The sequence below is a fragment of the Poecilia reticulata genome, chromosome 23, assembly GCF_904066995.2.
Source record: "Poecilia reticulata chromosome 23, P_reticulata-male-v2, whole genome shotgun sequence".
Lineage (NCBI taxonomy): Eukaryota > Metazoa > Chordata > Actinopteri > Cyprinodontiformes > Poeciliidae > Poecilia > Poecilia reticulata.
This window is the reverse complement of record NC_088852.1, coordinates 7,844,331-7,856,908: the sequence shown is the minus strand read 5'-3', so window position 1 is coordinate 7,856,908 and position 12,578 is coordinate 7,844,331. Positions and strand designations below refer to the sequence as shown.

Below are 12,578 nucleotides of genomic sequence, written 5' to 3'. Positions count from 1 at the left end.
AGATGAGAATGGCAATTTCCCATCTCTTTTCCATTTCCTACACTACGCGAGTCATTTTTCACAGGCTCTAGGAATGACTTGATCAGTTTCAGATAATTGTATAATGACAGCATTAATGTAGAAATTATAACTGAGCTTCACTTGTAAAGATTTGGTTAAAATATTGTGAGAAAATTGCTAAAGTAGTGCCGTCTGCTATTGACTTGAAAAAATGTCACACATACCCTTTGAACTTTTGATATTAATCATGTTGCAATACATTGAAACTTTAGGGTTTTATTAGGTTTTCATATTATAGACCAATGCAGTGTCGTACATCATTGTGAGGAAACAGAAAAATAAGTGGCACGCCTTTGTTTTCAGCCCATTTGAGTAAATACAATCCAGAGCCACAATTTGCTGAATGAACAGCGATAAATCTTCTTGAGATTTTCTTTCTAAGCTCTGCTCATCACACTGAAATTTTTTGTTCTTTGACAGAAGGTAAAACTGAAACAGATTGTATGGACAGCAGCTGTAATAATCAAGTTTTAAGCTTTGCCTCAATTAGATTAAAATGACTGGCATACAAATGAAAGTAGTTCGATGTAAGACATTTCTTTGTAATTCTCAATTTTTAAAAAATAGATGTTTGCAACGTCTGTTCCGAATATTCTTTCCCTAGGTGACAATTCTCAAGATGTTAAAAACATGAAGCAATTAAGTGCGTTCTCATCTATGTCTTTCTGTCTTTATTAGATCGAAATGTTAGAGCACAAATACGGCGGCCACCTCATCTCCCGCCGTGCTGCCTGCAAGATCCAGACTGCCTTCCGCCAGTACCAGCTCAGCAAAAACTTTGAGAAGATCCGCAACTCTCTCCTGGAGAGTCGCCTGCCCCGACGCATCTCCCTGCGCAAAGTCCGTGTGCAAAACACAGAGGGGTTCTCGGCTGAACGGGCCCTGGCAGAAGGCTGCAACTTGGCAGGCATTCCTTTGGTGCGCTCGCCGTCTTTGCCCGCCTCGGTTGGCAGCACGTTGACTGACCTGGAGGACTCCTTCACGGAACAGGTCCAGTCCCTTGCAAAGTCTATTGATGACGCGCTCAGCAACTGGAGCCTGAAGACCATGTGTTCGCTGCAAGAAGGTGGCGCCTATCAGTTCAGCGCCGACTCCTTCAATGCAGCGGCGGCGGCGGCCGCCGCTTCGGGTGTGGAAGGGGGCTGCGAAGGTGGCAGCGTGGGACAAGCAGCAGTTCATCAGGGTCCGGTTGACCCAAGTGACCTGTCAAGAAGTGCAAGTAAGCTGATGATGGCATTCCGGGATGTAACCGTGCAGATCGACAGCCAGAACTTCAGAGTTTCATCCTCAGTCATGGAATCATCAACTTCAGTCACTCTGGGCAGCTGTATTCAACAAGGGGCCTCCACCTTCGTAACAACCACTTCCTCAACGACAAACTCCACACCGGCCCCTCTCACACATGGACCACCAGATGAACCCCCACCTCCAGAGGCCCCAACAGAACCAATAGACGCACCGCCGCCACCTCAAGAGCCCCCGCCACCCCCGGCAGAGACAGAAATAGAAGAAGACGAACAAGAAGTTGAATTTCCTGCCCCTCCCCCTAGTGAAGAAGAGCTGAATGATGAGACCCAACCGCCCCTCACCCCTCTTGACAAGATGTCTGCCATTCAAAGCATAGACGAGGTGGCGCCACCACCACCTCCTCCACCGACTGAGCCCGCTCATGTCCTCGTGCCTCAGGAGCCCCCGCTGCCGAGGAGCTCTCCTATGGCGGAGCCTCTCGATGTCAAGAGATGTGGCTCGGAGACGGCGGACAACAGCTCGGAGCAGATGAGCAGCAGCAGCACGTCGACCGAGGCGCGCTCGACGTCTGAGGCCTCATCCAAAGAGGCGCTGCAGGCTATGATCCTCAGCCTTCCACGCTACCACTGTGAGAATCCCGCCAGCTGTAAATCCCCCACGCTCTCCACCGACGTCATGCGGAAACGCCTATACCGGATTGGCCTCAACCTCTTCAATCTGTGAGTGATGAAATGCTTTCATTTTTTAATTTAACCTCGTTAGAATTCTAGAACAACTGCAAACTGTGACGCAAACGAGAAAAAATAAAACATGTTAGAATGGTAGAGCAGTTTAAATCTTGACTTTTGTGTAAGGTTCATAAACTTTCTTAAACTGTTTTTATATTTCTAAAATGCAAACACCAAATATTTAGTATTACAGTTCATTGTACAACACCCTTTGAACTTTTCTAGATTTTTTTCTTGCATTTCAAAGGGAATGACTGATGGAAAAAAAAAAAAAAAACACTGAAGCAATTTATTTTATATTGTCCACAAACGCGGTGCAGTTTTAGAGCACTATCAAGCCACTAAGTTACCTCCAGTTATAAAAATGCTGTAAAAACTGACTTAGTAATGTGACTCCTTGATATTGGGCCTCTGTCTCTTTAAGAGAGAAGCAAAACTCCAGGTATGTTTTTGATGTGAGAATGACATGATGTAATGCTAAAAAAGTCGATTTTACAGGATACTGCCCCTTTAAAATCACGTCTCATTTTCCTTTCACTTTACAATTATGCTTTACCTTCTGTTGTCACGCATAAAATTCAAATAGCATTGCTTGAACTTTGTGGTTGTACCGTGATGAAATGAGAAAAAGGGATGTGAATATTTTTTACAACTGTACATGTGGGGGGGCTCGCTAGTTCCTCTTGTGCAGAATACTCTGTCAAGCTCTTTCTATGCAATTCTTATGAACTGAAAAAGAGTGAAAAGAAATGTGACAGCAGATTTATTACAGATACAACACTGTGTGAACAGGAAGATTTATGGAACAATCTGTTACTCCACTCCTCTTGCATGTGTACCTGAACTGTAATAAGGCCTTCTGGACAGGAAAGAGCAGAGGAAAGCACTTTTTTTCCTCTCTGATCCCGATTGTACAGGGAAATCCAACAAAAACTACCAGATGCGAACGTTGCAGTTATTGAGACAGAGGAGTGTAGGAAGAAGTTTGAACACCAGGCTTATGTTGGACACGATAGGAATAAGTATATTGCAGAGGTTTTGGGGCAAAGTAAGTCTTGAACACCACGTGATGTTTAAAACTGTCTGCACTGATATTTCCAGAAAATAAATCTGAAGTTTATTCAAAAAAATCTGTTACACAATAAAAAAAAAAAAACATTGCTAGTACTGTTGAAGTAATAAATGCTAGGATTTGTATTTTTCAACAATTTACACATTTTTCTTCGTTCTGATTTGACAGCTCTAAGAAACCATTAAGAGACAGTATAAACCTGAAATATGTGCAAAAGGGCAACGCAGGTTTCTACCAAAATAAGGTGGCAATTACATCCTGCTGGCTCTGGGCTTTATCTCATTTAATATTGCACTCCCTGCAGGGCTAAAAGTGTGCTTATGGACTCCATCACAGATGTGGAACATAGTGCCTGTTCCTTTGTGCTAGAGCTGCGCAATTGTATTAAATCACAATTTTCATTACATGCAAAATGGCACAAAACTGCTCAGATGCAATATTTTATAAAATCAAATATTTTGAGGGCCATTAAACCAATTTTTCACGCTAGTTACATACATTTTTATTGTTTTCAATGCCCCCACTGGAGGAATATATGCTAAATCCCACAAAGAATGATTGAAGATTGCGATAAAGGCAAAAAGTAAGTAATGTAGGGGTTATTCAGAATTGGATAAGCACATAATTTCCTAATTATGTGCTTATCCAATGTTTGCAGACCTTTGACATGATGATGGAACTTTTTGGTCAAAACTGTAAAAATTCTAAGAATTTGCTGGGAACAAAAAAAAAAAAATCTAATGTATTTATTTGTAATTTGGGGGGGGGGTCAATTATTTTCCATTTTCTGGATCTATAAAAAAATATTTGGTCTTTTCAAAACGACAAGACGGGGATATGGGTCACGCTTTTAAAAAAAACCCTAAAAGAAACGCTTGCTCTGTCCAGACACATTTAATGCATGGATGCACCCAACTCTGCTTTAGAGTAAAAGTGCTGGATGATTTGTAGTTGTAATTACCGTGAAATTATAATGGAGGCAAAATGAAACACGGTGAACAAAAGAGAGTTGCTTTGTGCCTAATATTTTTATTTGGCAGCGATAATTTCCCCCTAAGTAGTTTTTACAAAGCTTCTCGCACCATTAACAGCCTGTGCTGGTGGGCCACATTTGTTCCATTAATAAAAAGATATTGAAAGGCCACAAAAAAGATTTTATTTTTGGGGGGTAAGGGAGGGACTCTTTGGATAGCTGTGCACAAGGTAATATAGATTCTGATTCTGAGATTTTCAAAAGGCTGCCATTATATCCAAATCCAACATGCTCTATAAAAGACATGTCCTCAAAGATCAATAGGATAAAACTGCTCACGTGTTATATTCTGTTCAGCTCGTCTTTTATCACCTTCGTGTCTTGCTCTCTTTTACTGCTTCACAACCTGAGTAAATCAGAGACTTGTCTTTGCATATCACAGAATATGTTCTTCTAAAAAGCTTCTCATATCTCTGTTCCTCTTCTTACCACCATGCTGACACTGAAAACAGCTGGCTTTTCCACTCAGTAACTGTATCCCATCCAAAAATGTTAGGATTATAGAAAAAGATCATTCTGACTTTTTACAACCATAACCTAATTCTACCATGACAGAAACTTTTCAACTTTTCATTCACTTCACTACTTTGCTTTTATTATTATTTTTTAAATCAAGTTTATCCCAAATTATTATGGTGTAATCTGAACAAAGAGTAATATTATGTGTCAAAGTGAAGTTCCCTGCTAAAAAAAAAAACTGCTCTACAAATCTGGACATATATCCATGGGATGTGTTGTACAGGATTAAGTCTCAAAGTATTAGCATCACAGGTTTTGTCAGTGCTAGCTCCATCTCCTTTAGTCACCATGCCAACATATTTTTCCCATTTCTCTCTACCACTTTGTCAACACCTAGCACTTGACCGTGGCGTGCCCTGCGAGGTTCTTATCTGGTTTTGACTTTGTCACTCTTGACATGAGGCTGAGAGCAGCCGGAAGGGTGAAACCCCAGAAAATATAATAAAATAAGCTTTTCAAGTAAGAGCAGGATTTTCCTCTGCAGTCTGCGAGACGGAAACACGCAGAGTAGCGACAAAGAGACAACAGTTTTTGTTTTGTTTTTATGTAATAAATTGACTCATTTTACGTAGCAATTTCACACTTTTTTTTCCAACTTTATTTTAATTAATCATTCCTCCCTTCAGAAAAGAAGACATAAGTTTTAAACAATATTTTTCAACCCTCCATTTTGTTTCAAAAATCTTTATCAGATCAAATCCATGTCCTGTATATAGCCTTGCATTTGGTGTCTACATCTCGCATTGTCTTAGCAGAGTTTCAGCATTTCTAGTTTTTTATTTTGTTTTTGTCACTGGGTCATTTATACAATCGTGACTTTTCTTCAGTGACGTCTGCATGGTAAGTTAATATCATCCATCTGCAGAAATTATTGGCATGTCAAGAAAAATGACTACAATCTGTGAAAACAAATCAATCTTCTCTGCCTACTCATTTGATTCTGTTATGTAGAGAAATACACTGCTCCGTCAAAAACAACCAATCAGAGCCTGGAGGAGGGTCTTGGCGCTGTCCATCACCTTTTTTATGCCTATTTTTTCCCCTTTTTACAAATGCTGTCTATATCCCCTTGATCAAAAGCCTTGAGCAATAACCCCACTTGTAATAAACTGACTGAGAGGGTAGAAGAAGATAAAAAAAAAAGGAAGTAAGAAAAAATGAAAAGTAAAGAGAATGAGAGATAGAAAGGCAATCGGGCTTAAGGCTTATTAGTTCCACCACTTCATATCCTCCACCTCCTCTTACCTGCACTGTGATCTCCTTTGCATCTTAAACAGTTTGCTTTGGGCTAAAACTTTAGTGTCGCTTGTTCATGCAGACAAAAGAAGCTCACACGGGCACAGAGAGAGAGGGTACGCTAAAACCCAAATCCGTGTGCACAATGTTTGCAAAGCGAACTAAGGAGCGTTTTCATATAAAGTGACTTAAAGAGAGCGAGTTCGGGTGTTTTCATTAAATGTCTCCGTCCGCTTTTGTTTATGTGCAAGCTCGTCCAAGAATAAAACGACGGATGAGTGTAGCAGCGGCAGAGAGGAGATGTGAGACACAAGACAGCACTGGGAAAAGGTTGAGAAGGACCCCTTGATAAAGTTTTCCTCCTGAATGTGGCGAGAATGACAATGACTCTATCATGACAAAAATAAGCCGTAGTGTCGCATCTTCAACACAAGAAATGCAAGAAAGTGGGAAGATGTGTGACATTTATGACTATTTCTTATACGGACGCCTTTCCCGTCTAACTCCTATCGAACCGGCTCCTAATTCCTCTTCATGCTCGTGTAGGGAACACAATGATTAGCCATTAGAGCGGCTTGTGGCAGGCCTGGATCTTGATGAAAATGAAGCACCATCAGAACCGCATGAATTAAAGAAATGTCAATGTGAAGAGCGAGTGTGTGGAAGAGATATTAAGTACATATGTCAAGCAGGGCTAATTAACATAGCAAAGCATGCCAGATTCCTCAAGAGAAATCGTGTGCATCAGGAGGCAAGTGCTTCACAAAAACCTGACTGCATGTGCGTACTTATTGAGAAGTGGCGGGTGTCTGTTTATGCACGCACAATCCTCGACTGTGTTAACATTCTGCCCCCGGCGCTGAATGACCCGGCGCGTAATTACAAACTCTAAAATCCAGATGTCAAACAGAGGGAGCAGTGCTAATTCTTCATTCCCAGAACTCGGTGCCATTTTACCTCTTCGTGCTCGGAGTACGCAGGAAAAACAGTAAATAAATAAAACGTTTGAAAAGATCCTTTAAAAACATAACGCAGCACCTGATCGAGGCAGCAGTGGCTTGCCAAAATGCTAATTCTTCTTGAACCTTTTTCTTGTTTTTGTAACTCCAATGTGTTGTATTAGGACTTTATGTAATGGACCAAAACAAAATGGAGCGCAAAGTGAAATGGGAGTAAAATGATATATATATAAGTAGAAATAGAAGTCTAAACATTGTGGTCTAAGCTCAGGCTTTGCCCAAAGGTTTGTCAATAAGTATAGACAAAAGTGATGGTTGTATCAGATTTTATTTTTTTCTGGGAACAGATAATCTGGTCAGATGGAAGGAGCAGAAAGCCAAGAAATAAAAAAATAATAAAATTCACCTGACGTCTTGTATCAAATCTCAGCATTTTGTACAGAAGAGTACGCAAAAATGTCAGTCATAAGCTGTGCAAAGGTGAAACGGACAGCAGCTAGGAGCTGAACAAAGCATCAACTCAGGACACTATAGATTTTTTAATTGTAAAAATATTATTTTCTACTTTTCATCCTGGCCTTCGACATGCACTGCTATTAAAAAAAACAGTTGCAAACAGTTTGAAAAGTTTAGGAGACGTGGATACTTATTCAAGACACTATCACATGAACTTAAAGATAGGAAAAGCTAAATGTGTCACTAAGTTCTATTTAGTGAAATGGTACCGTTGACGGACAGGAGCAGTTTTGTGCGTTTTGCGATCATTCTGGGCCCCGTCATGTTTACAAGCACACCACGCGATCACGGTGTCGCTCAGAAAACGCAAAGCGTGGCCAACCAACCTTTCAGTCTGTCTCTGGTTAGTCACAGAACTCTGTGTGCCTCTGGTGAAACAGACAACATACAGCGCTGACAGCTGAGGTCTAGTGTGAGTCATAAAAAAAAATAAAAAGAAACAGATATGATGTGCTGCTGCAGATCATCTGTTCATAGGCAATTAAGAGAAAGTCAATAAAATGTGAGAGTGTGTGAGGGCAGGGGGGATATTTATTCATGACAGCACACCAAGATGGAGAAAAAAAAAAAAAAAGCTTAATGGCCTATATTTCTTGTGTACATGAAACTTCCATAGTGTCCCTGCTGTGCTGACTAACCAGTTTTACTAGGGTCTCCACGTTGTAACACTCTGCAGCGCTGCAGCACTGAGGTGTGGCACGCAACTTTTAGAAAAAGTAGAACAAAACCAAGAGTGCAGCAGTAGTTTTAGATGAAGCACAACTGCTACGGGGAAAACATAATGTCAAAAAATTGTTTTACAAAAGTAGGCTAATATCAAATGTCTACTCTTCCACCAATATTATCTAAAATTAAGTTCTATTATTGTAAAATGGTGCCTTGTTTTCTGTACTTTTATTTATTTTGTTTGCTGTGTATTTGTCATTACCCAGTTTCTGGTTTATAATTATTCTTCTGTTTCATAATTATGTTCTCCTTAATTTTGATTTGGTTTTGCTGCTTTATATTTTTATACCATCATTTATGGCAGGTGAAATTATTAGTTATACAGCACCCGCCCCATTTACTGATTCCATAGGTAAAGATGTGTAAAAATCGTAATTGTATTTTATTACAATGAGTTGTTTGCTTCCGAAAATATTAGTTTTAGTCTCATCTCACCAAATTACGTGGTCCAAGTTAAGGTCTTTGTAGAAGTTTGCAACCTTTACATGTTTATATTTGTGACGTCAGGACAGAAAATACTTTTTTATGTACTAAGCTGTTGATTAGCAGAAAAAGTTGTGATGTTTCTTTTCAGTTTTTTTTATTTATTAGTGAGTCCTATTCACTTTTTCCATCTGTTCTGATTTAGTGAAAGCAGGAGGATGACTACGCGTTCTGGGAAATAATCTTAAAAATGAAAACGACAACGATGATTCTTGTTACCATATGCTGCTGTACCTAAGAGAAAGATTTACCTGTGAATTCTACAATAAAAGCAGACAAAAAAACAAACAAAAAAACCTGATTTGTGCTACAGGATGGAGTAAATATGCCCAACAGGCTGTGTTCACCTGAAAGTGATTACTTTTGCATCGCAGGAGTCTGTCCGCGCTTGCATGCAGTTATCCAATGAAAACAGTCGCCCTCATCTAAATCTCTCCGCCATTTATCTCCTTCAAATTTCCCAATCTTTCCCTCTCTGTTCGTTCCTGATTGCAAATAATAATCACCATGTGTGATCCATCTGTTGTTGGGCAAACATCAAGTGAGTGATATCTGCCAAATTCATTTGGCGAGACATCATCACCTTCAGCTGACGGGGTGAGCTAACAGCTGAGGGAGCGCTGATGAGGCTTTTGTGGCAGATGCTCTGCAGCGGTCCTGCCTGTGCTCGTCCTCCCTTACTCCGCTGTTCCTGCACATCTGCTTTGTCTGGTCCTCTTCCAGCCTCCTCCTCTCTTCCTCCTCTGTTGCTTTTTATCCTCCCTGCGCTCTGCTAAACCCATTAGCCGTGGCGCACACATGGTCATACGCGCGGCTTTCTTCATGCCACAGCTGTGATTTAAACACCGCGTGAAGACTGGAATGAAAAAGATGTGACAGTGCTGCCCTCGCATCCCCGTAGCTCATGTCTTCTACTTTAGCAGAGATATCACTCCTTCATTCATATTCACATAACGTGCTGCAGACTGGACATTTTTTTTGACTAAAGCCAGAGTATAACCATCATATGTGGATGTTGTCTGAAGACAGGCTGATTCTTGCATCATGTTACGACTGGGACTGGGACTTGTGTGTTAATTTTGATTAATTGATTACAGAGCTTTTAATGCATGCACATTTTCTTCCTGTCTATGTAAATGTCCCCAACAGGATAACGTTCACATGCAGCTTGTGTGCTTGCAAGTAAAAGCTCTCCATCATTCCATTGTCCACATAGCTTCGGATCACCTTGGCTCTCTCTGCCATTTCATCTCAAAGACTTAAATCATAGAAACAGTCTAATAGAACATTATTTCAGGTTTAAAAAGGATGCTTTTTAAAAAAAAAACAAAAAAAAAAAACTTGATAGACTTGAACCCAGCACAAATCAAATGTTGTCAGACTCTCAAATCTTAATGTTCACTTCATGTTTTTAACTTTTCTGTTAAGAACATCAAGGGAAAGCCTACAGGATGCAGTAAAGTTCCTCTTTACTTTGTGTGAGATTAAATGTGTCCGTTATAAACTTCCAAACGGTTTCTTCTAAACTGCAAATCTAAAGTAAATGACTTACTGCCATTAATTCATACGCAGTATGGCGCAGGGCAAATCATATCTTTGAAGTAATTAGGATTTATATTCCAGCTGCAAATTTTCATCTGAGAATTCCTCCTAACTAGCATGTTTCTCTCTCTCTCTCTGTCTCGTCTGTCCCAGAAACCCTGACAAAGGCCTCCAGTTCCTGATCTCCCGCGGTTTCATCCCAGACACGCCCATCGGCGTAGCCCACTTTCTGCTCCAGAGGAAGGGCCTCAGCCGACAAATGATTGGGGAATTCCTAGGAAACAGCAAGAAGCCGTTCAACAGAGACGTCTTGGAGTGAGTAGCAAACGAAACGTCCTCCGTTATTTCAAGAAACGATTCGTAAAACAATGTTTGTTTTTTTGTAGTTTGTTTTTTTTCTGGAAAAATCAGGTGTCCAAAGCTGTTTTCACCAAACACAATCCTTTACCTTTCAAAATTACATGCAAGGGTGAGACCGTTTTCTAAGTCAAACATCTAAGACACTAAGTGAAAATATGTTGCAGATGGCCGAATAAGTCTGTCTGATAAGCTTGCTGTGAGTCTGCAGGGGTTATTTAGGAAACGGCTAAAAAAATGTATGCTTGTGCAAGACCTTGAAAAGTACAACATGTTCAATACCCTTCCAGAAAATCTGCAGATTCACTCCACTTTTGACAGACATGGAGTGAACTGACAGATCTTAGCTGATTAGATGGATTAATACAGCCAGCAGCCTCAACCAGCCTACCTTCATTTTGGCTATAATCTTAGTTTCAATAACTTGGATTATTTTGTCTGTACGCTCATACCTACGCACTGTGTGTACGAGTAAAAGCGCCACATATTCAGAAAGTGAATGAATTGTGAAATTCACCAATGCATATAGTAAAGAACTAGAACAGGTTTACAAAAATGTGAATGCGTGGCCACTGTTTTTCTTTTTTGATCACTTAAATTACAGCATTTTTTGCTGTAGCCAGTTAAAAGCTTTCATAAAGCTTTATTGGCAGAGCAGACTATTATTCTGAGCTACAGCAAAATACCATCAAGCACTAAAAATTTACAGTGCAAGCGCTTCCTTACTTTTCATCAACTTTTCATACATACGTTGATATATTTTGGAAGCGGTGTTCATTAGTTTAAAAGCATCCTGTCTAATTAGTTGCTCCAACAGCTTGTGCATTAAGCAGCAGGGGTATGCATGCATATTTACCTTTGGCCGGGTTACGTTTTAGTGTGTGGTCTCTATTCACATTCATGGCCGACTACAGATTATCCTCCAATAAGATGTAGGTCTCTAAAAAGCAATGATTACTCTGCTTCTATGCCGCTGCTTTCCCAGGCTACTGTCAGTCAAACTTAAACCAAATAATAACATGTTTTGTGTTACTAAAGAGGTGCATGTGCCTAGTTGTAGTTGACACATTTAATGTGACTTTCTACGCTGTACCTCAGCAAGCCACATCTGACTCTTTCTTGATTTCTTGATATCTCTTGCCAGCTTGACCAAGACTTTTGCAGATCTTCTGACTTATCCAGATCTCAGAAAACTTAATCACTGCAGGTGTCCACTTTGCTAGTGTCCAAAGAGAACATATTACCACACTACTGGTTCTTAAGCCATTCATGCACTGTGATCTGCTTGATTTGTTGTTACTAGATCCAAAAAATAATTCAAAATGCCTTAAAATCTATGAACACGTTCTTGTTTTGGTTTCCGGGCGCACAAATAAGCCAGAATTGAGTTTTGAGTCAGCAAGCAGGATGTTGTCATCAGTAGTATTAGTCATCAAAACAAAAAATGTAAAAAATATGATTCTCAGAAACGCAAACAAACGAACATGACTCACATTATGGTGTCAATGTAATTCCAGGTCAGTCACCTCATTGTGGTTGTAACTTCACCCACTGCCTTAACTCCTAGCTTTTATCCATCTCTGACTTTTTGTATAAACTCCCCAAGTTTCAAATAAATAAATTTGAACTATTTTAATCTTACTTTGTTACTGACCCAATAATATTTTTTCTGCGAGGAATCTTCTCTACCAGGTAGCTAATCGTCTACTTTCCTGAAAAAGTCACTCATGGTTCTCAACAGGAATTATGCTCACAATCCTTCAGACACCAATTCAGCTAGCAGACAGTTTCTCTTCGCATCCGACATAAAGATATAAAAACACAGGAAGTGCTTTTATTGTTTGTTTGTTTTTTAAGAGGCCCTGAAAACAGCAGATGCATGTGAAGAGGGAGGTGATGTCGAACAGGAACATGATAGAAGAGTGCAAAGTGTGTGTGAGAGCACTCTCTGTAGAGCGTAGTCACAGGAGAGCGGGTGTGCGATTGTGGCCTAATGTGAAAATCACTCATGTTGATTTATGCACTCTGAATATGTATGTATGCGCAGGAAATATGTCTAGATGTATTTCTCAAACTGCAGCAAAAAATATTTAAGCATC

General features: G+C 40.1%; 1 protein-coding gene across 5 annotated transcripts in view; it reads left to right on the top strand.

The window, feature by feature from the left end:
* Positions 1 to 12,578, top strand: part of iqsec3a (IQ motif and Sec7 domain ArfGEF 3a) — a 90,099-nt gene that overhangs the window by 52,813 nt on the left and 24,708 nt on the right. For all 5 annotated transcript variants that reach the window (XM_008400649.3, XM_081603824.1, XM_081603825.1 and 2 more), the window contains 2 exons: positions 739 to 2,027; positions 10,276 to 10,437. In XM_008400649.3, coding sequence (XP_008398871.2) covers positions 739 to 2,027; positions 10,276 to 10,437 — 1,451 coding nt within the window. The remainder of the gene's footprint in view (positions 1 to 738; positions 2,028 to 10,275; positions 10,438 to 12,578) is intronic.